The 26,685-nt window shown below is 35.0% G+C and overlaps 1 protein-coding gene across 14 annotated transcripts in view; it reads right to left on the reverse strand.

The window, feature by feature from the left end:
* RYR2 (ryanodine receptor 2) overlaps positions 1 to 26,685 on the reverse strand; it is a 543,353-nt gene that overhangs the window by 361,984 nt on the left and 154,684 nt on the right. For all 14 annotated transcript variants that reach the window (XR_010381799.1, XM_064487826.1, XM_064487825.1 and 11 more), the window contains one exon: positions 111 to 215. Coding sequence is in view for 13 of the 14 variants with exons in the window: in XM_064487826.1 (XP_064343896.1) it covers positions 111 to 215 (105 nt within the window). In the remaining variant the exon portion in view is untranslated. The remainder of the gene's footprint in view (positions 1 to 110; positions 216 to 26,685) is intronic.

Below are 26,685 nucleotides of genomic sequence, written 5' to 3' on the forward strand. Positions count from 1 at the left end.
AATTGATTTATTTCAGTGAAAAGAAAATCTCCAAAACCTGTAAAAGAAATCATTCATACAGTGGCTGAATCCGTTAAAATTCTGCAAGTCTACATAAATAAAGTACTTGCCCCTTCTGATTTCTCCACAGTGTTAGCCAGCATCTCCTGCAGGGCCCGGACGGAGAGGGATTGTTCCAGCACAAAGGTGCAGATGGAGAGGTCTGGGGGAACATTCTGTGCAGAAAGAGGGAAAGTCATCATCACCACCATCATCATCACCAAGCATCCAGACCCAATTTACTTTATTATACTTCAGTTTCTTTCATAGAAAAAAGAAAACTTGTCAATTCTCTAACATGAGCTCCCAAATATCAGAATTCATTGCCTATACTTCTCACATTCAGTCCATTTTTTAATCTGTGGATACCTATCCCTCCCATCTATTGAGTGCCTATTCTGATTAGGCATTGCACTCGGAGCTTTGTCAGTAACTCCTGTGGTCGTCTGTCACAGGGATTATTACTACTGCTGTGGACAAGAAAATACAGAAGTGAGGTTACTTTTCCAAAGTGACAATTACTAAATTTTTCAAGCCACGACTTAAACACCAGGTTTTGCTGACTCCTAAGCATTCATTTCTAATCTATCAAGTAGTCAGCTAATAAAAAGTGAAAAGGACAGAAAACTATTTGCCTCAAATTAAAAATGAAGTCAAGTAAATATAAAATTGAATTGGTATAAAATATTCATTCACACAGGCTTCTCTTTATCCACAAAAATAAGTTACCTTGTTTTATTTAAGTTGTATCCCATCTGGCAACTAACTTTGGATGTAATCATTTGACATCTATTTGGTGTGTGCATATTGTTTTATTTTCTCACTCATTCCTTTCCCTTTCTATTTCCTTCCATTAACTACTCCAATAAATAATAAACCCATAAATTCTGAAAATCCCAAAAAAGTAACTAACAAGGAGGTGAAAGAAACAGGACAAGAATGGACTATTACAACTATCCCAATCAGGAACATCCATTATCATTCATGTAGGCTTTGCTTCAGCTAAGCAGGATCCAGCTGGGGATGTGAAGATGTTCAAAAGAGCATTTTCATAACAGAAGAACGTTGTGAATACATTAAACACCATATGCAAGCAAGAATATGTCTTCTTAAAGAGAACATTAGGGGATAAATTTGATAACTTGATGCAATGCATCAACATTACAATTCATAGTGCTTAAACATTTATTAAATTGAACTACTATCAAGAAAATGATTCTTATCAGCAGAGAATGATGCTTTACGGTTTCAAGGAAAGATGAAGAACCAGGGTTTCAAAATTAAACTCAAAATTATTTTATGGATCAAAGAAGCATATAATCACTAAGCTTACGCACATCCTACAAACCTTCCGGGCACCCACTGTTTGTTTTGTTTTGCTTTGTTTTACTTTTTAATGAACTTTCCTTCTCTGAATTCTCTTATCATGGTCTTCTGTGCCCCCTAGCCCAACTTCTTTCCATTCCTCCTCAGACTATCTCAGCTAGTAGTCAAAGGAATCTTTCAAATCTGGGTGCAGCTACTGCTTTTGTATTCTGTAGTAACTGAAGAAATTTTCACACATTGAAGTTCGCGGAAGTCATTCTGGCTTATACATGATTTGGCTTTAACTTTATGCTAACGAGAATGCCTGCCTTATGGCCATCAAACATGCACTGGACACCTGATTAAACCATTAAAAAAAAAACACACACATTTTACCAGATTGCTTAGAATGTCCACTTTGAAGAGAGGGATAAATGCCCCGCCTCCTGTGAGGCCAATGATAATACTCCTTCAAAGATGAGGTTCCCTTCCCAGACACCAAGGTCATGCTGACTTGCTGTATATTTGCTAAACTTTCTCATTTGAAAACTTGAAGGATGGACCCCTGTCATGTTCGATATTTGTCCTTTGTTCTGACTAGATATAAAATTGTGTTCCAGGCATTCAAAATGGAGCCAAGTGGACATTGTGGATGTGGTTTCAGACACATTTCCTGCAGTCCTGAGAACTTGAATTTTCTGAGCTGTATCAGACTGAAGGACACTACCAGCCATTCTCAAAACAGTATCTGCCCGCCGCTGCCAGCTGCGACCTTACGGTCTCAAGGTCTCCCCCGGTTACTATGCAACCATTTCATATCCTAACCGATCCTTACTTAACAAGCACCCTTACGTCTTGCCAGCTCCAATTATAATTGACAAACAACTTATGTAGCTTGCGATTCTTGCCTTTATAAGCCTCCCCTATGCCGTAGTCCAGCAGAACACAATTCAAGTGCTTCCTGAATCTGTGTCTCCCAGGCTACAGTCCTCAGTTTGGCTCAAATAAAACTCTTTCCTATTCCTATTATAGATTGTTTATTATTTCCATCAACAGCAGTCAACCTGACAAGGGCTGTCTTTCCAAAATCCTCAGAAAAAAGACTGGAAGCCAGGAAAGGGGCTCTCTTCTACTATGAAATTTAGGATAAATTCTTTTAAATTTAATATTCTCAGTTCTAAGTATACTAATAACAGTTTATCTCAGTAATGCACATGACACTGAGGGAAAAATCTATTAAAGTAAGTCTTTATTCCATCCATATCCATTTAAACTGTGAGGCTTTGGAAGCTGTACTTTGACAAATAGTGCTAGTAGAGAACAATGTTATTAACGGTGTGCTAGTGAACCAATTTCACACACACAAAAAGAAGCCCTGATTTGCCCATTCTCTGGTGTTAGGACTCCAAGGATTGTTGATTCAACAGTATCAAAGTTTACAAATCAGCTCACGAAATTCCTAAATACATAACAATGAGCTCTCAGAGGTCCGTAAGAGCCACAGCTTTCATACCACTGCACTGATTTCAGACCAATATTCATTAAATGCTTTAGAATCAGTACAATACTTAAAAAATTGTATTCTATAAACAGACCATCTAAGCAAGAATCCCAGTCTCACTACTTAAGAACTATTAACTTTTCTATTCTTCTATTTTCTTCCCTAAAAAATGGGATAAAAATGATACTATCCTCATAGGGTTGCTGTGAAAAAGTAAGTGAGATCATATAAGTAAATAGCTTATGGCAGTGCCAAGAACATATAACAAGTATTTAAAATATATGAGCCATTGTCATTAGTTAGTTTTGCATAGTGTCATTTTTCTCCATTTATAGCATTTATGAAGCTATTTCTTTAATAAAACTGGTTCTTGAGTGGATTCTATTTTAGAGAAAAAGTGTTTGAAAACACCAAGTATTAATTATGCACCTGTTCATAATATCTAAAACGTTCCAGTATTTTCAAGAAAAAGCACTTTCTGATAACATTTAAAAGTTTACATACTGGGTATATTTAAATTGTTTCATGCTTCACTTTAATCAAAATGTTAAAGTATGCTTCAGTGTAATATCTTACACTTATTTTAAAGAATATTGAAAACCTCATGAGTTTAAAATGAATTAATTGTTCCAAACAAATTTCATTTCTTTACAGAGTGAAATTCCTGGTACACATATTTTTCCAGATAGTGGGAGTTAACAGGAGTAAGTGAGAAGAGGTCAACAAAGGCAGTTCTCTCTCAGAGACTCAAACCACTGTCCTTCTGACCATCTTTATCACTCTCTGTCTCCTCCCCCATCAAACCAGACATAAATGTAACAAAATGGTAAAAAACAAACAAACAAACAAACAAACAAAAACAGTTTACCACTTTCAGGAAAACTTGAAACAATACAAATCAGAGCTTTTCAGTATTGTCTGTTTCTTTTGCTCTAAAGAAAAAACAGTCTGGCTGTTTTAGGCAACAGAATCATTACCAAAACTTGCAACTTTTTAAAGAAACCTACTTAAAGTATTTCTTCATTTAGATGTGTATTTCTTCAAACAACCCTGAATTTTTTTTATAGCTAAACCATACTACAGCATTTGTTAAGACTTTGTGCCCACTTCCCCAAAATAAAGTTGTCATTGGAAAATAAAAGGTCTCATTCATTAATTAAAAACCAACTAAACGGCCCAAAATCAAAATGACTCCTAACACTAGGCACAAGAGATAAAGTATAACATTTATAAACATCTGGAGTGAGAATTCCAATTCACAAGCATTTGCAAGTTATCCTCTTTTCCTTAGTCTCTTTTTTTACTCAAGTATTATTACTGAGAAAGTTAATTTTGAGAACTTCAATTTGAAAGAATGTTGCTTTGAGACCTTCAATTTGAAAGAATGTTGCTTACCCTCACAATGAACGTGCTCCCAAATCAGAAAAGAAACACTTGTGTAATATATGCTCTACATTACAGGTGCTTTAAAATAGACCATGTCAGAATGTAAAACTAAGAACTACAGCACAGCATGTACACCTACCTGCCTCTTACACATTACATTTATTTTTCATACAAAATTAGATCAGAGAAAGGACTCTGGTCTGTCTAACTGTCCATCTAGGCTGCCTAGAACAGTGCCCAAAGCAGGTAGGTAGGAGGTTAGTACTGCTTTTCATATGGAGACAACACCAATTCTATCAAGATATGTGTACTCTGGCACAGGTAAAAAATATTAAGCAAGGAGCAAGGCTGTGTACCTCTTCTTTTTAAAATACGAACTGGTCACTGTTCTCCTCTGCCTGATAAACCTAATCTTAGGGGGAAAATTCTCAAGAATAACCACAGTGCAGCATCTGGCTCTGTCGGCACTGGTGAGTCTGTGTGAAATCAATTAGGCTTCCAACAGAGCTATCCATCAAACCATTTGGCTTCCACAGATGTATCTGCCTAACTCACTTACAAACCTATTGAAACATGTCATTACCTTAACAACTGCAACCAACAATTCGGGACCATATAAACCACAGGAGACCATCTCTCCTGTTACCACCGTGTAAAAGCTGTGTACTAACAAACCACTCCATTCTCCTGGTGCCTTTGCTCATATTTCTCCCTGGGGGTGAAACAGCCATCTTCAGGTCTCCACCAATGGAAAACTAGTTCATATTTTTAAATCATACATTAATAAAATCACATATAAAAACATTTTCCTGTTGAAAGTTCAAACAATACTGAAAAATCAAAAATTCTCTCTTTCCAAATTTAATTATACATACTCTGCCTTACTCTCCCTCCCAGGTATAGCTATAGCCACAGGGGAGTTCGGTGACCTTCTGGATGTGCACCTTTCTGAGTCTTTTCCTATGCTTTACATATGAAATGCTCACACAGAAATACATAGATTGGTTTTTCCCATTAATGGGCTCACTTTGTACAAATTACATATTTTAATTTACTAATATGTATGGAAGATTACTGTCTGTTAATAGATCTCTATCTACGTCATTCTTTATGATTGCTGGAGAATCTAAATATACCACATTCCTTCTGAAGACTGGGTCAAGTTTAATGCTGTGAGACACTTACTCAACTTGGACCCTCACCCTCTCCACCTATCCTACCAGTAACGTGGTCATGTACAAAAGAAACAGTTCAGTATTTGAAGAGTTGACCTCAAACTACGATTTCATCTATTTTTGGAAAATTAAGCAAATGTGCATACAAGGACACAGTAGTCACAACCTTAATGACAGATCTCTATCCTCGTTTTTCTTTAAGCAATCTTAGGTTTCTAATATGAAGACAAGCTGATTCACCTTATTATATTGCCTTTCAATTGTACTCCAAATAACCTTCAGGGTAACACAGAGATATCTCAAAATATATTCTGAAAATGAGGTATTAAACCTTGATAGTTGGACAGCGTAAGAAAATGGTCAGGTCACTGCAACAAAAGACATGGGATACAGAGTCAATGCAGAACCAGCCAAGGGATTTTCAGTAAATCAGTCTGAGCTTCCCCATCTATTAAGTGTCAAAATATTTGTCATACTTCAGACTCATTCTGAAGTTCAAATTTAAAAAATCAATGCATTATAAACCAGAAAATGCCAATAAAATATAATTTTCTCTGCCTAATTAAAAATACCTACATCACACTGAAAGCTCAGAATCATAAAGATACATATTGAGAAAAAAAAGCTGATCCTCTACCAAGAAATGTGAAAACAGCATACTCTGGAGTGGAGCAGATGGTCTGAAGTCGAGGCAGGTTTGTTTTTGCTCAACCACCCACCTGGGGAGTGGCCTCTGGTGAGACACCATACCACTGAGGGTCAACTTGCCCAGGAACTATGGCGATCTCAAACTACATCTTCTCCAAAAAACACACTTGTTGTTGTCGTTGTTTAAGCTGTCAACTGGAGATGTGAACCAGGCAAAATTACACGTACAATATGGGGGATACTATCCTTTAAAATGTTTATATGTTCTATCACCCCAATAAAATTATGGTGTTGTGTCCCACTGACTTACATGAAATATTGTAGAAAATAATCAAGCTGGATATAAGGAAAATCTTAGTTCACATTTTCCTCTTTAAATGTCTTCAAAATTCCAATCATAACATTTCCCCAGCCTGGAAATGTGGTTACTGCCAGATTTTCACACTTTTCCCTGGGAGTACATAGTCCTGGGTAGTTTTTCTCATATTCTTTTTCTCTTCATCCCACTTTGTACCAAAGATTAACAATAAGATTGCCTGAGAGAAGAAATATTTACCCTGGGTCAACCACAGGACAAATTCTTCCTTCCTTCAAATCAGCTTTTTGAAAGATGAGGTTAAATATCATCGTAACAAGTGAAACTGATATGTCTGGGTTTCCCAAGGTCTCAAGCCTTCGAATCTCTTCAGAAAAACTCGTCATCCCACCTGGCATTCTTGACAGCGTAAGTCCAAATGGGGAAGGATCTATCAGCAGGTTAAATAAGTGATAATGAGCAGCACAGTACCCCTACAAAGAGCTACAGCTCTGCCAATCTTGCAGTTAATTATGAAAACCCTAGTGAATTAACAGGGTTTCATATGATTCACTCAGTGTTCATTTTTCTCCTTGGCATACATCTTTTGTAATACAATTATCTTTAAACATAATGTTAATTAGATATGCCAATCTACTTTATTTTTATAATTATTTTAACATTCAGAGGGCTCCAATCTGTCAATTCAAATCTAGAAGTATACTAGCTTGACATTTCACCCTGCACTACCTCTCTCGTTCTAATATCGTAACAGGAATACTGTGTTGGGTTAACTCTGTTCACATACATCTTAAGTGGGAGCCACTGTTGGTGAGCACACAAGTATATGGTATTTTGAAAGCAATACACTTAAAGGGAAACCAGAGAAAAGATTTCTGTAATGAATTAAGCCTCAAGATGATACTTGCATGTATGTTAAAAATCACATATGCTACTAATTATTCATTGGATGTAGCCTCCTGCTTCTAAACATTGCTAAGTCAAACCCATCTACGGGTCACAATATCAACAAAAGCTTAACCAACTCTCCAGACTCTAGGAAATGGCCCATCTATCTAATTTGCATTTAAAACACATAACTTTTGTCATGTATTACAATGATGTTCCAGGCAGCTGGGCTCCAATTTGAGAAATCTACTGTTAGAAAAACCTATATTCCACCATTACTAAATTCAAAGAGTTCAGAGCTAAGTAAACATGTGAATAAACAGATGAATAAACAAACTGCAACATCAAATAAATCAGTGGAAATACTGGAACCACTGCTATAGTTCAAGTTGCCAAAAATTACTTTGGAGCCATGTTTCACTCTAGTCAAAAGAGGTTTTTTTTTTTGTTTGTTTGTTTGTTTTTTTTTTTAAGAATTAGCAAAATACATACATGTTCATTAAGTATATAGTAAGCAACCAACATTGTCATTGCAGTAAGTATAGAAAAATAACTAAACCAAAAACCACATATGGCCCAAGTATTTGTCAAATGTCACAATCAGTGACATCTCAGCCTTGTCCCTGCAAGGTCCCAGTGAACCACAGACAGTGATCCAGCATGGTGGGTCTCCCAGTGAAAATGTATGATGAGCAATAGAGTTGTCTCCAGGGAGTTTTACGAAAAGGAGGTTTAGGTGGAACTATTCATAAGTTCACTGTCTGAAAACATCTGAGAAAAAATAATTTTTACTGTAACCAGGTCAACCAAATTATCTGCCATATGACCTTTGTCACAATGGCCACCATGCCTTGTCTTATAATCTGCTTAAAAAGGGGGGAACTTGTGGATAAGGGCAGTCAGCAGGTTCCAACTTACTTAGAGCTCTACCAAAAGTCTAAAGGAGAAGAAAAGAGTGAAAATGAGAATTATGGTTTCCAAATCAAGCAGGCAATAAGATGTTGTCTTCAAATTTAATTAATGATGTAATACAGTGCAGATTTATTCAGGCATAACCATGCAAATGCCAACCATCTCACTCTTTGCAGATATCTCACTCTGTGAAAATGTGCTGGATAATTTCATCTAAATTAATTTAAAATGGCAAAAGATAAATTATTACTTAATATCAGTCTGAACAAAATAAGCTGGACTCAACTGAGTAATATCACTTGGAACCTCAAAACTGAAACTCCAAGTAGACTCAGATGGAGACATTTAGCACCTTGGAATTCTTAGTAAGAATTTTGCTAGCATGGAATTTCAACATAGTTTCAGAAATGTAAGAAATAACTGTGTAGACACAATTACATAAATAATAACAGCTTTAGCATTTTTTAAATGTCCTCTGTGTGACAGGTCCTAATTCTCATTACAACCCTACAAGAGAAGTATTATTATCCTCACTTTAGAAATGAGTAAACGGTGAGTCAGAAAATTAAATGACTTCATCTAAACCAGAGGCATATCTGCTTAGCCTAAAACACATGTACTACACCATCTCCCTCAAGGTAATATTAGTCTGATTATCAGCTCTTTTTTTTTCATTTTCCTGTACATTCATGATAATAGTTTTATCATTGATAAACCTTATCGTGACAGTGTACATGATCTAAAAGAACTCACACACAGAATCAGAGCCATGAATACACCAAACTCTATGACTTTAGCTTGAGGGACATTTCATAAGTTCATAACCTGGTATGAGCCCTTCTGGGAATGTATGAGCAAAAGCAAAAGTGTAGTAAGGCATTAAAATAGTGATCCTTCCTAGATGATGCCCTGTGGGTATATTACAAGTCATTGTGTCAATGGGAGATGAAATATTTTCTGGGTGAAGAATCTTGATGAGAGAGGCAATAGTAAAATTAGAAAGCTAAATCATGGCACACATTTCAGGTATTTATACAGAATTGAAATTCAAGCTGTATTTGTGAGACTTAACCCTGAAATAATGTTAGGTGATTTGGACATACTCTGGAGACCTATTAATCCATATAATCTATAAACATACAGCTTACAATAACAGGATGCAAATATAGTTTGGGTAACCAAAGACTGCATCTCACCTAACACATAATTTGGTTCAGAAGGGGGCTATAGGTAACATGAAGAAATAATACAAAGGATATTGTAGAAAGATAACTCTAGCAGCTGTGGACATGACATATTAGAGTCACAGTGTGACACTTTTTATGTTCAAGGATCAATTCAGGAAAAATAAGATTTACGAGTTACATTTTTTAAAGAAATGAAGAGGGTGTCCCCTTATGGCTGAGTGGGGAGGTTGGCAGATCTTCTCCCTAAAAAGCCAGCTGGATAAAATTGATATAAATAACCTTGTAGAGCTGTGGGACTTAACCAAAGGCCTGAAAAATAGGACACATTATTATGCTCGAACACTGCTGAACTTCAGGTAGGTACAGTAAGAGCTGGTGCTGTTACTTCCCAAGGCTGCTCCCAACTCCCCTCAGCTCAGCCCACGTGGAGGTCCTGCAGGAATGTGGTGTGTGGCGTAGGCTGTGAGGACCAGACACTGTGCCGCCTTATCGGGGAGCTCCCTTGACTGGGAGCAGATGCCGTTCACACTGCATTGTAGGTGAAAGTGAGACTTTCCCAGGGACCCAACAGCTCTTCAAGCCTGACTCAGCATATTCCTGCCTGAGGTTGAAGCATGCAGAGTAGTGCCAAACTATTCAACACTCCTGGCTAACTCTGAAGCAGCATGTACGTAAGAAAGACACAAAGGACGCAGCCGAAAGTAAACCTGGGGCAGATTTCAAATGACCTGAACTTCTTATGCACTTCTCTACCCAGAAACAGGTTGGTTTGCAGAGGACAGAAGCCATACGGCTTGAAGTACCTGAGTCCAACTTCTGTACAAGCATTGCCTTAACTCTAAGCTATGCAGAAATAGGGCAACCTTTAGGAAGCCAGGGTAAAATAAAAGCAAGAATGGAAAAAATATTAGAGCAGCACATCACAGGGAAGACATATTTCACAGCTTTAGCCCAGGCATGTAAATAAACAATGAAGAAGCAAACAACAAAAATAGTAATAATGCTCCATGGGAAATAATCAGAATTCAGAGGTCCTACAATATACTATCTAAAAAGTCTAGTTTTAACAAAAAATATGACACAAGCAGAAAACAAAAGAAGTGTAAAGTGTATCCTATACTGAGAGAAAAAAAGTCAAGAGAAACTGTGAGTGTCTCCAGACGTTGGAATTAGCAGATAAAGGCTTCAAGGAAAACTTTATACTTATAAATATACTTAAAGAACTAAATGAAACAATGTTTAAAGATAAAGAAACATATTATACTAATGAATCAATGATCAATGAATAATAGAAATTCTCAATAAAGATACAGCAATTACAAAGACAACCAAATGGAAATTCTGGATTTGAGTATAATAACTGAAATAATAAAATATACTAGAGGTGCCCAACAGCAGATTTGAAATGGAAGGAGAAAGAATCAGTGAACTTAAGGACCACTCAACAGAAATTACTTAATCAGAAGTAAATAGAGGAAAAAAACATAGAAAAAATTAACTTAGCCACAAAAACTTGTGGAATAATATCAATATAAATGTAATTGGAATCCCAGAAGAACAGGAGAGAAAGAAAAGGACAGAAAATATACTTAAAGAAGTAATACCCAAAAACTTCCAAAATTTGATGAAAAACATTAGTTTGCACATCCAAGAAACACAAAAATACCCTAGTAGGATAAAGACAGAGATTCACACCTACACCCATTACACTCAAACTATTCAGAATCAAAGACAAGAAAAAGGAAATATTTAAAGCAGCAAGACAAAAAACTACTCATCACAATATAATTAATAGCTGACTTCTCATTTGAACCAAGACAGGAAGGAAGGCAGTTGATGACATACTCAAAAATGTCAGCCAAAAATTCAATATACAGCTAAGCTATTTTTCAAACATGAATTAAAATAGACATTCCAAGATAAACAAGGATGGACTATTGTTACCATAGTTGCCTTAGAAGAATGCCCACTCTTGTCACTTTAATTCATCACATTACTAGAAGTACTAATCAGAGCAATTAGGCAAGAAAAAGAAATAAAAGCCATCCAAGTTGAAAAGGAAAAAGGAAAAGTCTCTCTATATGCAGATGACCTGATATTATGTATCAAAGACCCTAATGACTCCATCAAAAATCTGTTAGAACTAATAAATACAGTAAAGTTGCAGGATACAATTTCAATATACAAAAATCAGTTGTGTTTCTACACACTAACAACAAACTAAACAGAAAGAGAAATTAAAAGCAAAAAGATTAAAATACTTAGGAATAAATCTAATCAAGAAAGTGAAAGATCTGTACATTAAAAACTGTAAGACATTATTAAAGGAAACTGAAGAAAATACAAATAAATGGAAAGATATTCTGTGCTCATAGACTGGAAGAAATATACTGTTAAAATATGTACATAACCTAAAGTGGTCTATAGATTCAATGCAATCACTATCAAAATTTCAATTTCAGTTTTCACAGAAATAGAGCAAACAATCCTAAAATTTATATGGAAACACAAAAGACCCCAAATAGCCAAAGCTATCTTGAGAAAGAAGAAAGCTGGATGCATCACACTTCCTGATTTAAAACTCATTACATAGCTACAGTAATCTAAAATAGTCAAACTGATAGAAGCAGAAAGTAGAACAGTTGTTGCTAAGGGCTGGGGCAGGGTGGGAAAAAGGGAATGGAGAGATGTTGGTCAAGAAGTAGAAAGTTTCAGTTAAGCAAAATGAATAGTTCTGCAAATCTAATGTGCAGCATGGTAATATTAGTTAATAATACTGTATTTAACACTTGAAATTTGTAAAAGAGTTGATCTTAAGTGTTCTCATCACATACAAGATGAGGATATTACACTCATTAATATACATGCACCCAATATAGGAGCACCTAAGTACATACAAGAATTACTAACAGAGATAAAGGGGGATATTGATGGGAATACAATCATAGTTGGAGATTTTAACACTGCATTAACATCACTAGACAGATCTTCCAGACAGAAAATAAACAAGGCAACAGAGAAATTAAATACTACAATAGAAAAACTAGATTTGGTGGATATTTTCAGAGCATTACACCCCCCAAAAATAGGATATACATTCTTTTCAAGTGCACATGGAACATTTTCCAGGATCAATCATGTACTTGGGCACAAAAGAAACCTCAACAATTTTAAAGAGATAGAAATTATCTCAAGCATCTTAACTGACCACAATGCCATGAAACTGGAAATCAACAACAGAGAAACAAAGGAGAAGAAAAGGAAAGTATGGAGATTAAACAATATGTTATTGAAAAAACAATGGGTCAATGAGGAAATCAAAGCTGAAATTAAAAAAATACCTTGAGACAAATGATAATGAAAGCACAACCACTCAAAACCTATGGGACACAGCAAAGGCAGTGCTAATAGGGAAGTTTATAGCGATACAGGCCTTCCTCAAAAAAGAAGAACAATCTCAAATAAACAATTTAACCCACCACCTGAATGAATTAGAAAAAGAAGAACAAAAAGCCCCAAAAAGCAGCAGAAGGAAGGAAAAGATCAGAGAGGAATTCAATACAATAGAGATTAACAAGACCATAGGAAAAATCAACCAAACCAAAAGCTGGTTTTCTGAAAAAGTAAATAAAATCGACAAACCTCTGGCCAAACTCACAAAGAAGAAAAAAGAGAGAGCACAAATTAGCAAAATAAGAAAGGAAAATGGAGAAATTACAACAAACAGAATATCATACGAGAATATTATGAAAAACTATATGGAACCAAACTGGACAACCTAGAGGAGATGGACAAGTTTCTGGAAACATACTGTCCACCAAGACTGAATCAAGAAGAATCTGAACACTTGAACAATCCGATCACTAGAAAGGAAATAGAAATAGCAATCAAAAACCTCCCTACAAATAAAAGTCCAGGACTGGACGGCTTCACCGGGGAATTCTACCAAACATACAAAGAAGAACTCATACCAGTCCTTCTCAAGCTCTTCCAGACAATTGAAAAGGAGAGAATACTCCCAAACTCATTCTATGAAGCCATCATCACCCTGATACCAAAACCAGGCAAAGACACTACAAAAAAAGAGAAATATAGGCCAGTATCACTGATGAACATAGACGCCAAAATCCTCACCAAAATTTTAGCAAATAGAATCCAACAACACATAAAAAAGATTATACATCATGACCAAGTGGGGTTCATCCCAGGGACACAAGGCTGGTTCAACATACGCAAATCAAGCAATGTAATACATCACATCAACAAGAGAAAGGACAGAAACCACATGATCATCTCAATCGATGCAGAAAAAGCATTTGATAAAATTCAACACCCATTTATGATAAAAACTCTTGCCAAAGCGGGTATAGAGGGAACATATCCCAACATAATAAAAGCTATATATGACAAACCTACAACCAGCATAGTACTCAATGGTGAAAAACTCAAAAGCTTCCCAATAAAATCTGGGACAAGACAAGGATGCCCACTATCACCACTCCTATTCAACATAGTCCTGGAAGTCCTAGCTACAGCAGTCAGGCAAGAGAAAGAAATAAAAGAGATCCAAATTGGAAAAGAAGAGGTAAAAGTGTCATTATATGCTGATGACATGTTACTATATATAGAAAACCCTAAAAGGTCCACACAAAAGCTACTAGAGCTGATTGAAGAATTCAACAAGGTAGCAGGTTACAAAATTAACGTTCAAAAATCAGTTGCATTTCTTTACACTAATGATAAATCAACAGAAAAAGAAAGTAAAGAAACAATCCCCTTTAAAATAGCACCCAAAGTAATAAAATATCTGGGAATAAATCTAACCAAGGAGGTGAAAGAATTATACACAGAAAACTATAAACCATTGATGAAGGAAATTAAAAGACGACTTTAAAAAATGGAAAGATATTCCATGCTCTTGGCTTGGAAGAATCAATACTGTTAAAATGGTCATACTGCCCAAGGCAATCTACAGATTTAATGCAATCCCTATCCAATTACCCAGGACATATTTCACAGAACTAGAACAAATCATAATAAAATTTATATGGAACCATCAAAGACCTAGAATTGCCAAAGCATTACTGAAGAGAAAGAAAGAGGCTGGAGGAATAACTCTCCCAGACTTCAGACAATACTATAGAGCTACAGTCACCAAGACAGCATGGTATTGGTACAAAAACAGACATACAGACCAATGGAACAGAATAGAGAGCCCAGAAATGAACCCACAAACTTTTGGTCAACTCATCTTCGACAAAGGAGGCAAGAATATACAATGGAATAAAGACAGTCTCTTCAGCAAATGGTGTTGGGAAAACTGGACAGCAGCATGTAAAACAATGAAGCTAGAACACTCCCTTACACCATATACAAAACTCAACTCAAAATGGATTAAAGACTTAAACATAAGACAAGATACAATAAACCTCCTAGAGGAAAACATAGGCAAAACATTATCTGACATACATTTCAAAAATTTTCTCCTAGAAGAAATAAAAGCAAGAATAAACAAATGGGACCTAATGAAACTTACAAGTTTCTTCACAGCAAAGGAAACCAGAAGTAAAACAAGAAGAAAACCTACGGAATGGGAGAAAATTTTTGCAAGTGAAACCGACAAAGGCTTGATCTCCAGAATATATAAGCAGCTCATATGACTCAATAAGAAAAAAATAAACAACCCAATCCAAAAATGGGCAGAAGACCTAAACAAGCAATTCTCCAAGACATACAAATGATCAAAAAGCACATGAAAAAATGCTCAATATCACTAATTATCAGAGAAATGCAAATCAAAACTACAGTGAGGTATCACCTCACACCAGTCAGAATGGCTGTCATTCAAAAATTCACAAATGACAAATGCTGGAGAGGCTGTGGAGAAAGGGGAACCCTCCTACACTGCTGCTGGGAATGCAGTTTGGTGCAGCCACTATGGAAAACAGTGTGGACATTCCTCAAAAGACTAGGAATAGACTTACCATATGACCCAGGAATCCCGCTCCTGGGCTTGTATCCAGAAGGAAATCTACTTCAGGATGACACCTGCACCCCAATGTTCATAGCAGCACTATTTACAATAGCCAAAACATGGAAACAGCCTAAATGTCCATCAACGGATGACTGGATAAAGAAGATGTGGTATATTTATACAATGGAATACTACTCAGCCATAAAAACTGACAATATAATGCCATTTGCAGCAACATGGATGTTCCTGGAGAATGTCATTCTAAGTGAAGTAAGCCAGAAAGAGAAAGAAAAATACCGTATGAGATCGCTCATATGTGGAATCTAAAAAACAAAAACAAAAACAAACAAACAAAAACAAAGCATAAATACAGGACAGAAATAGACTCACAGACAGAGAATACAGACTTGTGGTTGCCAGGGGGGTGGAGGGTGGGAAGGGATAGACTGGGATTTCAAAATTGTAGAATAGATAAACAAGATTACACTGTATAGCACAGGGAAATATACACAAAATGTTATGATAACTCAGAGAGAAAAAAATGTGACAATGAGTGTGTATATGTCCATGAATGACTGAAAAATTGTGCTGAACACTGGAATTTGACACAACATTGTAAAATGATTATAAATCAATAAAAAATGTTCAAAAAATAAAATACAAAAATCTACCAAAAAATAAATAAATAAATGACAAAAAAAAAAAAAGTGTTCTCATCACATAAAAAACAACCATTAACTATGTGAGGTGATGGCTATGTAAGTTGGCTTGATTGTGGTAATCATTTCACAATGTATACATATATCAAAACATCACATTTTACACCTTAAATATATATAATGTTTCTCAATTACAACCTCAATAAATACCATTTATTTTGGAAATATTTGGAAATTGGGGGCAACTTCATTGCCTAATAGATTGCCTAAGTCCAAGCTTCTCTATCCAGCATTCATATTCTGGATCCAACCTAATTTTCCAGCCTATACTAAATGCTTACAGTAGACTAAGTTAAATAATTCCCTACTTTTCACAAACATATTTCAGTTTCCTATCTTTGTTTTCTGCCTTATTTCTACTGATCCTTAATCTGCAAGCTCAAATACTAACTTAATCATGAATCATCTTCTGATGATCCAAGCTGCCATATATTATACCTATTTGTATGCAACATATCTTTCACACTACTTCATAAGGTAATGAGACCTTGTAACCTCCATAATACCCTTCTTCTTATATATTTTGCTGAATACTCTTAATAGTGCTGCCTGTGCCTCATGTTCAAAGTTCATTAAAGTAAAATAATTATTATGACATACATACCATCTCATTGCAAACAGACCACTGAAAAATATTTGTAAATAAGCCCTAGAAATATTTTTAAATTATTTTTTACATATTAACTAATGAGCTTTAAATAACTTAGCTATGATTTTTCAAAGATAAACATACGTTAAAATAATGCAAAAACTCATCATAGTATCTTGATGATGGACTGAAAATTCTAAGTTACAGTGGTTTGAAAAATGGTATCTTGATGGGGTGAAATATTAAACAATCAAAATTATCTGCACAGAATTTACTGCATTATCCCAGGACCCTCTATGACAGGAAATGAAATAGATTCATACACACCCAATTCATTCACATGTTGGTTACTAACCTGAAAGATTCATTGAAACTTTACAAGAATAAATTATTTGGTGATAAAAATTACACACTTCTAAATCTTTTATTTGGCAAGTCCCATAATAGAATTGAATGTTTGATGCCAGGTTTATTCCTGATAAAGAGATTTAATGATAAAATCACCCATTAAGATAACCATCCATCTATTTTCTACAAGCTAATCCCATTTTATCTTAATTTCATCCACATTAACCTCAATTTATGTTTATACTCGTAAGTGGTTTAAGAATGAATGATCTCTTTAAGTTTTGGTGTCTGCTGAAATGCATCTTTGTTAGACTGATTTCATCTCCTTCAGAAACCAATTTCATTTCCTTTATGACAGAGCACCAGGCCACGGTGGCAAGTGAAAAGTAAGCAACATAATGTATCAGAGACTTCAGGAAAACCTCCATCTCTGCTCAACAAAACAGTCCCATCTTTAAGCACTGAACTGCTCAAACTCTTACAGGGTACATGTAACACTAACTAACTTAATCAGCTCACAATGAACTGATACATGATCAGTAAAACTAACAATTTATTTGTCATAGTACACTCAAATTCAAATTATCAGTCTGAGCACCTGGAAGGCTAGTACCAATTTTTACCTATATAACTTTAAGCCATTAGCTAGAAACATGTTTTGAAAGGATAGTATCAAAACTCAACTTCTTAAGCAAAGCTTTTTTTCAAGGATGCCTAACTGGGATGTGCAAATGTATTTTTGCCTTTGAAAATTCATGTTGAAATATTAAATACTTTTTTGCTTTCTGAACTTGAATTCCAAATTTTATTTTCCCATTAACTTTCTAAAGAATTTTTGAAAATTTTATTGAAAGTGGAGTATTGTAACCTGGTCCAGAAACTGATCAGGAAATTAGCAATATGATGATAGACAGCCACTGAAAGAAGAAAAATGAAATAAAACACAATGCTATAAAACATCTAAGGTTAATTTCAGTAACTTTGAGCAGGAGAACTTAAGTTGGAAACTAGAGTAAATATTAAAAGTCTCCAAATGTGTACACTTTATATCACTTTCTTGATGCTGCTGTAACAAATTATCATCAACTTAAGGCAAACAAGTTTATTCTCTTACAGTCCTAGAAGTCAGGAATCTGAAATCATTAGGTTAAAGTCAAGATGTGAACAAGGTTGGTTCTTACTGAAGGCTCTGAAGGGAGAATCCAGTATCTTGTCTTTTTCAGCTTCTAGTGGCCACCTATGTTCCTTGACTTGTGGCCCCTTCCTCCATCTACAAAGCACAGCTCTCGAATCTCCACTTCACTTATCACATTCCCCCTCCTCTTCTGTAGTCAAATCTCTCTGAGCCTCCTTCTTATGAGGACACTTGTGAATACAGTTAGAATTTACCCAGATAATCCAGGACAATCTCTTCACATCAAGATCCTTAACTCAGTCACATCTGCAAAGACCCTTTGCCACATAGTGCATTCACAGTTTGCAAAGATTAGGAACTGGATGTCTGTGGCAGCAATTCAGCCCACCATACACTCCATGAGCAAGTATTCTGAACATATATTTCCAAAACAAAGAGCATATTAAAATGCTATTTTAATCACAGATCCATATTCCAATACTCAAATATATACATTATAAATGATTAAAAATGAAAATCGACAAGATAAATGATATTTCCTACAAATTTTGTTTTATTATAATTTTAATAGAATAAATCACTTTCTGCTTAGGTTATGAATATGACTAAATATGCTTCACTGTTGTTAAAACTTTAAGATTGCAACTTTGTGATACAATAATATGAAAGGCTGATTTAAGTTCAGTTTATCTCAGTAATTCGTTTTAATAGCTTTCAAAACTGAAAAAGAAATGTCACAAACAAGCACAGATCCAAGTGGAAAAGCATTCTTGTTTTTCATTTTAATCCACCAATTATAAAAGGATTTTGTTGAAATTCAGCTAGTAACTTTCCATTTTCCCTGTTGTCAATCAGTTCTTACCCTAATCCAAAATTATTTCATTTTTACATTTTTTAACAATTTGATTCAAATTTCACTTTACCTCATATATAAACAACTAGAAAATCCTACACTGAAGTTTCTGAAGTCTGCCTATGTCACAGATTATATACATGACACATTTATATCATTTTCAGCAACATGTTGCTGTAATGGGGAAGCATACCCAAACACCCAATTTCAAAATGTTCTCTCCAATGGTAAGATTACTTGGAAAGCAGATGCTTTCTCATTGTAAAAAATGTCATCTTCACCTTGGAAATATCTCCAAGGGAATATGCTAGGAAAAGCTCCTGATTATCACTGCAAGGCTGGAACAGTTAAATTTTTGAAAATTAAATTTTAAAATTAAATAAATTCAAATGAAGTATTTTGCCACAAAATTACAAGACTGTCCATATTGCAGTCACTGCATGTCTCATAAAGTACTATTAAGATTTTACACTCTGGTTCCAACTTCTTTGCTACAATAGCCTGCCTAAGAAGGTATGAATTCCATGTAAGGAGCTAATTCTGTGAAATTACCTAAGATTCTTATTTTATTTCCAGTCAAGCAGCCACTCCATCAATGGTTATATTCTCCCATCTTCCTTCAAGAACACCATCCTCATCCTCACCAAATCCTTGCTTTTACAAGAGACTTTTTCACTATTGAAAATATAATCTCCATAATGTTTCAAAATGTCTTTTAAAAATAGTTCTGCATGATTTTCATTATTGAAACAAAATCAGTGTAGTTCTATAATTAATCTCCCATGCTGAGTAATATTCCTAATACTCCTTTCACTTTTTACTCAGCAATGCTTCCCACGTGTCTTCCAACAATATTTCCTAGCAGAGGAATGCACTTAGTGTGTGACAACATGGTTTCTTAGTATTATCTCAGCCAGTTTTAAGATAATAAGACTAAGTGTGTTTTCCCCCCAAAATGTGACTTTTTGTCTTCCACTATTAAAGGAGACACAGTAAGAAGCTGCTATATATTTTTCAGGGATGTTGCAAGTCATGATACTCAAACTTCATGTTCTAAATGTTTAGTTCTTGAATGTCTTATTAACATGATGACTACATACTCTCATTATATATTATACATTACACTTATCATATCTTAAGGATATTAGCTTATATCTTAAGGAACAATTGACCTACAGGGTAAGATTTGTAATTAACCATACTGTAAATCCCTACAAGGTGTCCCAATAGATTTGAATGGTTATGGCCATTTTCTTATCAGATCTCATTACTGTCATTGTTTTAACCTCATAATGCAGATGGCAAATAGTTTGGGGAAATAAAAATATCAGCTATTTAATTTCTCCTTTTTTTCATTTGTACTTACATTACTAGCGCAGTTTCCGATCTGTGTGTCTCTGAAGAGTATCTTAATGCTAGTTGTCCACTTTATGAGCTAATTTAGATAGAGCTAGAGTATTTATAGTAGTAATAATAATAATTATATATATATGGTATTAAACCATATTTAGCACTAGGAGGAATACTTATCAAGATCTGGATAAATATAAGAAATAAAACAGACTCCAGGGTTAAAGTACTGAGTATTTCAGAAGCCATGAAATTTGACAGTATGCTAACAAATATGGAAAACAAGAACAAAGTTCAAATGAGTTTAACAAATAAGATAAATGATGAAGTTCAATAAGGAAATAAACCAACAAATATCCATAAAAGCTAAAATCATAGTAAATATATTCATGATAGTGATTTCATAATTATTGTAGAAGTTCTACTTCTGTTCTTTGCAACATTCTTACTAGAGTACTATGAAAATCTGGACCAGCATTTTCTGTTGCCTTTCAGTTTAAGAACACCTAAAAATTTGCTAGAGTCAAATGCTTAGTTCATGCTAAGGATGGTTTATCACATCTTTAGAAAGAACTGGGCAGAATCCTGGCCCTGTTTACTCAGCTGTTGTGTGATCTTGAGTAAATCACCTAAACTCTCTGAACTTCATATCCTCCTCAGGATGAAAAGAACAAGTGAAAGAATGCATGTGTAGTATCTAGCAGCATCTCTGATACACTATGTGAATATAAAAAAGTGGTAACGATGTTACTATTCTAAAGCTTTAAGGTAGAAAAGAAAATACTGGCTGGATTCAAGTACAGTAGACAAAATGGTATCTTATGATGGGGAACATACAGTAAAGGAAAGAGACTGAATGTGACTCACAGTATTGTTATTTTCTTAGCTAGAGGTTATTGGAAGTGTTGGGATATAAGTGCATCTCATAAGGGTTAGGTGATTAAACTGTATTATTTATATTGTAATGAGTCATCATATTAAGGCAGAATGGATACAAAAGAAATGATAGCCAAATTTTAGTCTTGACTTCATCACTAAAAGGACCAACTTTTGTTAAGTTACTGAACCCAAATGCCTCAAATTCCTCAAGAGGAACCAAGCACAAGGGGTAAAATCATTTCTAAAGTGTCTCCAAGTTCATTTTCTTAACAGTATCCACGGTGACCACCTTGCTTGCTTTGATCACATCCTTAACAGATGTGTTTCTGCAGTTTTTAATGCAACAAAAACAATTTAAGTCATGGAAACAAAAACCCACACAGAAAAGCCAAAGCATTAAAGGAAAGAAAAGAGTGGAAATTCCTATTGCTCCCCACTCTTACCGATTATAATATTCCCAATCTGTGAAATAATAACTTCACTGTGCTTTTAGTTTTCATTTCCCCAATTAATAATGAGGGTTGACAATGTTTTAACTTCTATAATGGCCCATTTGTACTTCCTCTTTTGTGAAATGCCTATTCTTGGGTATCTCTCTTTTTTCTCTTTGGTTGTCATTCTCATATTGATTGATAGGAATACACTATGTATTCAGGATACTTCTAGATCTTAAATTTTATGTTTTGGTGTGCAACAATCCAAGTAATAAAATTTGGTTTCCCTTTGATGGTCTATACTTTTAAATCTGTTGTTAAAATACATTTTCATAAAGTACATGGCTCTTTAATGACAGTATTCCCCTTTTTGGATATATATATATATATATCATATATAAGTAAATACCAAGAGAAACTCTTCAACGCTTTTATTTTGAAACTTTATCCCAAGTTCCCCACATCTAGAAGTGGAAGATGACATAAGATAACAGCCAGGTAAACTTAAGGGTGCATAGAAATGTCAATTAATAAGTAGCCTTTGAAACAGGAAGCCCAAGTGGCAGAGCACATATACATTCTTCTGGACACTGAGTTATGCACAGAAGTTAAGAATAATCAGAGTGGAGATTTTTCTCTTTTCTTACCAGCAACTTACATTTGTGTAGCATATTAGATATTTTCACTGTACTTTACACACGTTATATGATGCTCAACACAACTATAATGAATGGGGAAAAGAAAATATTATTGTCACTTCAGAACTAAAAAAATAAAGGAGGTGCAAGATTTGCCTAAATTGGGAAAAACTTGGAGGCAAGTCCAGGTCTCCTGCCCTCTTGTCTGGGAAGCATTCCTCAACATCACACTACTTTCCAAGATAAGGAATAAACACTGCCAAAGCTGAGAAGATGGCATTTTTTTAAAACTGTGACTCACGGATGTAGTCATGTACTTACTGCTTATAAAAGAACCGTATTATACTCAGGAAGAATTCTATTGTAGAGTGAGGGCCATGACAGGCACAGCGACAGAATTAGAGTACAGTAATCTGCATCCCTCCCACACTACTCATTTTCTACTAAGTCAAGGTTTTCCCTAAGCACAGATCTCTTACCCTCACAGAAGACTTGCACAAAAGAGAAAAGCATGGCTATGGTGGTGGGAATTACTGAATTATCTGATAACTAGGAATATCTACTCAAATAAAAGATGCTTAGATTTGGCCTCGTAAATCTGCATTCCCAATCGATACGATAACCATATAAAGTAGAGTACACTCAAGTGTACCTGAATCACCACCAAAACAGTCTTTAAAACTTGTGACAAAGAATGTCACCTGCCACATCAGTAGACAAAGGCTGTTGTAGCCATCAAGCCCTCAGCCACCGCAGCCACCTCCTAACTCTGATGGTGTACCCTGAGGATGGAGAAAACAAGATACTGGCCCTAGATAGCTAAGGTGCACATCAAAGGAATGACTTCAATGAGCCCAGACTCTTGCATCTTCCCATACCTAGATTTGTAAAGCACTAAATCCCATAACTTGAGATGTCTGGTTTTTAATTAACAGTAATCTTCTGATGTTCCAACTACCTGATTTTTGTTGCAAAAACTCCTACATATCCTGGCTCGTCCCCTACCTCTTCCCTCAGAGCTATCTGAGAAGTTGTCTCCCAGGATTAAGTCCTCAGCAGGTCTGCTGAATAAAACATAATTCTCAATTTTAGGTTGTCCTTTTTTTTTTTTCAGTTGACAAACTGGAGAAAATCTTTATATTTGATATGGCTGCAAAAACTATCATAATTTATATGACGGGCAGGAAAAAGTAAGAAGTAGGTACATATAAATTTAATATCACTAATGCGTAAGGCTTTCAGGTAATATAAACAATAGCTTTTCTTATTTAAAAATAAAATTTAAAAAGGACAATCAGGGATATTTTTGTATGACTACATACAAGAAAATGTTTAATTATTAATGAAGTAAACTCTTTTGAACTTTAATATAGCTATATTCATATTAGTCAGAGTTAGGAGGAAGACTCTAACTGTATCTTTTGAATTTTGCCACAGGTAAATGTATCACCTATTCAAAATATATATATAATTCAAAACCCCTATGTCTTATACCAAAATTAACTCCATAAAGATTAAGAACATAAGAAAACTATGAAAGTACTAGAAGAAAACATCAATAGACATTTTTATAATTATGTGGTAGGAAAGATTTTCTAAAGACATTCCTAAAGGCAGAAATACAAGGAACAAAAATAGATAGCTTACTAAATACATTTTTTAAACTTCAACATAACAAAAACACTATAACCAAAGCAAATGTTAACAAGAAAACTGGGAATTTTATTTTTTTTAATTTATTTCTTATTTTACTTATTTTTTGAGGGGGGAGGTAACTAGGCTTATACATTTATTTACTTTTAGAGGAGGTACTGGAGATTGAACCCAGAGCCTTGCACATGCTAAGCATGCACTCTACCACTTGAGCTATATATACCCTCCCCAATGGAAATTTTAATATATACATGATAGTGTGTGTTTGTGTATGTGTGTTTAAATGACAGCTATATATCAAAAAAGACAAATATTCTAATAGAAAAGAGGGCCATGGATATAAACAGGGAATTCACACATAGTAAACATGAGAAATGGTCATCCTGATCAGGAATCAAAGAAACACAATTTTTCCAAAACAAAGAACTTTGCCTTTCAGAATAGCAGGCTTCTTATTTTAAATAAAAATGGCTGGCGTGGATGAGAGAATGGGAAAATGACTCTCAAAAACGCAGCTCATGGGATTGTAAACTATTCTAGAGGGTAATACGGCAGTAAATATCAAAAGCCCTAAAAAGTATATGCCTTTAGCTTAGAAGTTCCATTTGTTGTAGTTTACTCTAAGGAAATAATTGAACTCTGCTCAGAAACAGCTGCATGTGGATGTTCACTGCAGTGCTGCCTGTAACAGAAAAAATTACTGAAATCTAACAAACACATAAATAACAGAGCTGGGATTTTAACTGGAGGCCTTTCTGCCTTCAGTGTCTGTGCCCCTGATGAATCTAGATTGAATGTTCTTAGCCTAACAGTCTTCTTGTCAACTTTCTAACCCTGTAGCAACCAATGTACGATGCAAGCACATTCTGAGGGAGACTTGAGCTGACCACCCTGTAGCAGGAAACAAGCTGCACAACCAAGGGACACCAGTTAACCAACACAACTAACGTTCATGATTCTAAGCAAGACTTAGAATCTGTTAGTGTAATAAATGCACCTGGATCCAAATTTCTGGAGCTCTCTATTAAAGGATATGCTCTTTTTCTATTTCTTACCATAATTGCGAGTCATACTGACACATTTTCTGTCACATCAAAAAGTTATGTTAAGCTATTAAATTGGTGATAAAGGAAAGTCAAATATATGAAAGTTTCTGATTCTTAATTCTGTATTTACTAGCTTGACAGCAGATAAACTTATCAGTTGGTAAAATAAGAGAAAAGCTTTTGAGCAGAAGCTTGAGGCCTGGTATTTTTAAAGACGTGTTACCAATTATCACTAAAAATTTCATGAATCAAGTAAAACCATAAAGCAATAATACATTTATATTTCCATTAAATTAAGCCTGGGTTACAATGGTATGAGTCACAATTTGTTTTTCAGAGGGCAGCTTCAAAGGATGGAATAACAACATTACCAACAACTAGATAATTCCATTCTAGCTTAAGACATTCTTTAGATGGATGGGCCTTAACAGGTGAGGCTACTGGTTTTCTCAGGAGCATCTTATCTCTTGAGAAACTCTTTCTCTAAGGTAATAATTAGATTGCTTTTTTTTGTCATTGGAAAGATACGAAAGTCATCAGACTAGCCTATGTTTTATGAACTTCATTACTAAGAAATTTATTAATACCAAGGCAGAAAAAAACTAAATAAAATTTCTAGTTGTAACTGGAAGCTCTATTTTTAGTAAAGAGGACTACTTAACATTTTAAAACACATTAACTTGGAAAGCTCTGGAATTAACTGGATTACCAATTCTTTCAGTGAATTAAAATCCTTTCTACCATCTTTATTAAATGGAGTTTCTGCACTCTGTGCCTCACAACTTTTTTGTCTTCAATTCTTCAACAGGTAGTATGCTACAAACAGTATTTACACCTTTCTTGAAAACACAAGAAACTACATATTCTAGTTTTTGCAACCGTGCATCTTACAGAGATGAGAAGTGATTCAATGAGGAAGATCTCAAGTGAGGCTAAGGTGGAGAATAGGTATTTTTTCAGTCTCCAAGCAGAATTTTAGTTACATATTTTAAATTTTTAAATTTTATTATAACTTTATAACTATAAAACAATATTATATTATAATTTTTTAAACCTGCTAATTAATTATTTAATTCAATTTACTGGTGTTTAAAGAACAGATGCAATTGGCTGGTTACAACAAAGTTAGTGAGTAACTACTCGGTGCCAGGAGCTCTAGTTTTCCACTAAACTTACTGCAATTATTATAAAACAGTTACAAAGACCTGGTTACACCTCGGACGGATTCGCAGGAAACTCAACAGATTTCACTGGTGCCATTATGTCTTCAGCATGGAAAGAGTCTCTCCAACAACTGGGTCTCTCTAGTAACTGCATGAGTATTTATCAAAAATGTGGAAAAGTCACATGTATCCCTGCTGGCATCAAGTCACTCTCTACCAGCACTATAACTACTATCTAATAACAAACTGTAGGAGCATTATCAGGAAAATTAGGAGAGAAGTGCTTTGCCCACCTCAGCACTGAAGATCTCATTTTGTTTTGTGAATTGCCAGCAACTCATGAGAGTCAGTGAACACACAGGATCACTGAAAAGTTTACAGTGGAGCAGGGCCACACTCAATATGTCAGCAACAAGAGTGTCCTTCAAGCCTCTCCCATTTTTAGAACTAACAGATCAGACAAATACCAAAATGAACATATACCTACATGTCAACTGGGATACAAAAGGAAGTACAGCTGAACCCCAGATAGCCGTGCTTAACAAAC

The sequence above is a fragment of the Camelus dromedarius genome, chromosome 8, assembly GCF_036321535.1.
Source record: "Camelus dromedarius isolate mCamDro1 chromosome 8, mCamDro1.pat, whole genome shotgun sequence".
NCBI lineage: Eukaryota > Metazoa > Chordata > Mammalia > Artiodactyla > Camelidae > Camelus > Camelus dromedarius.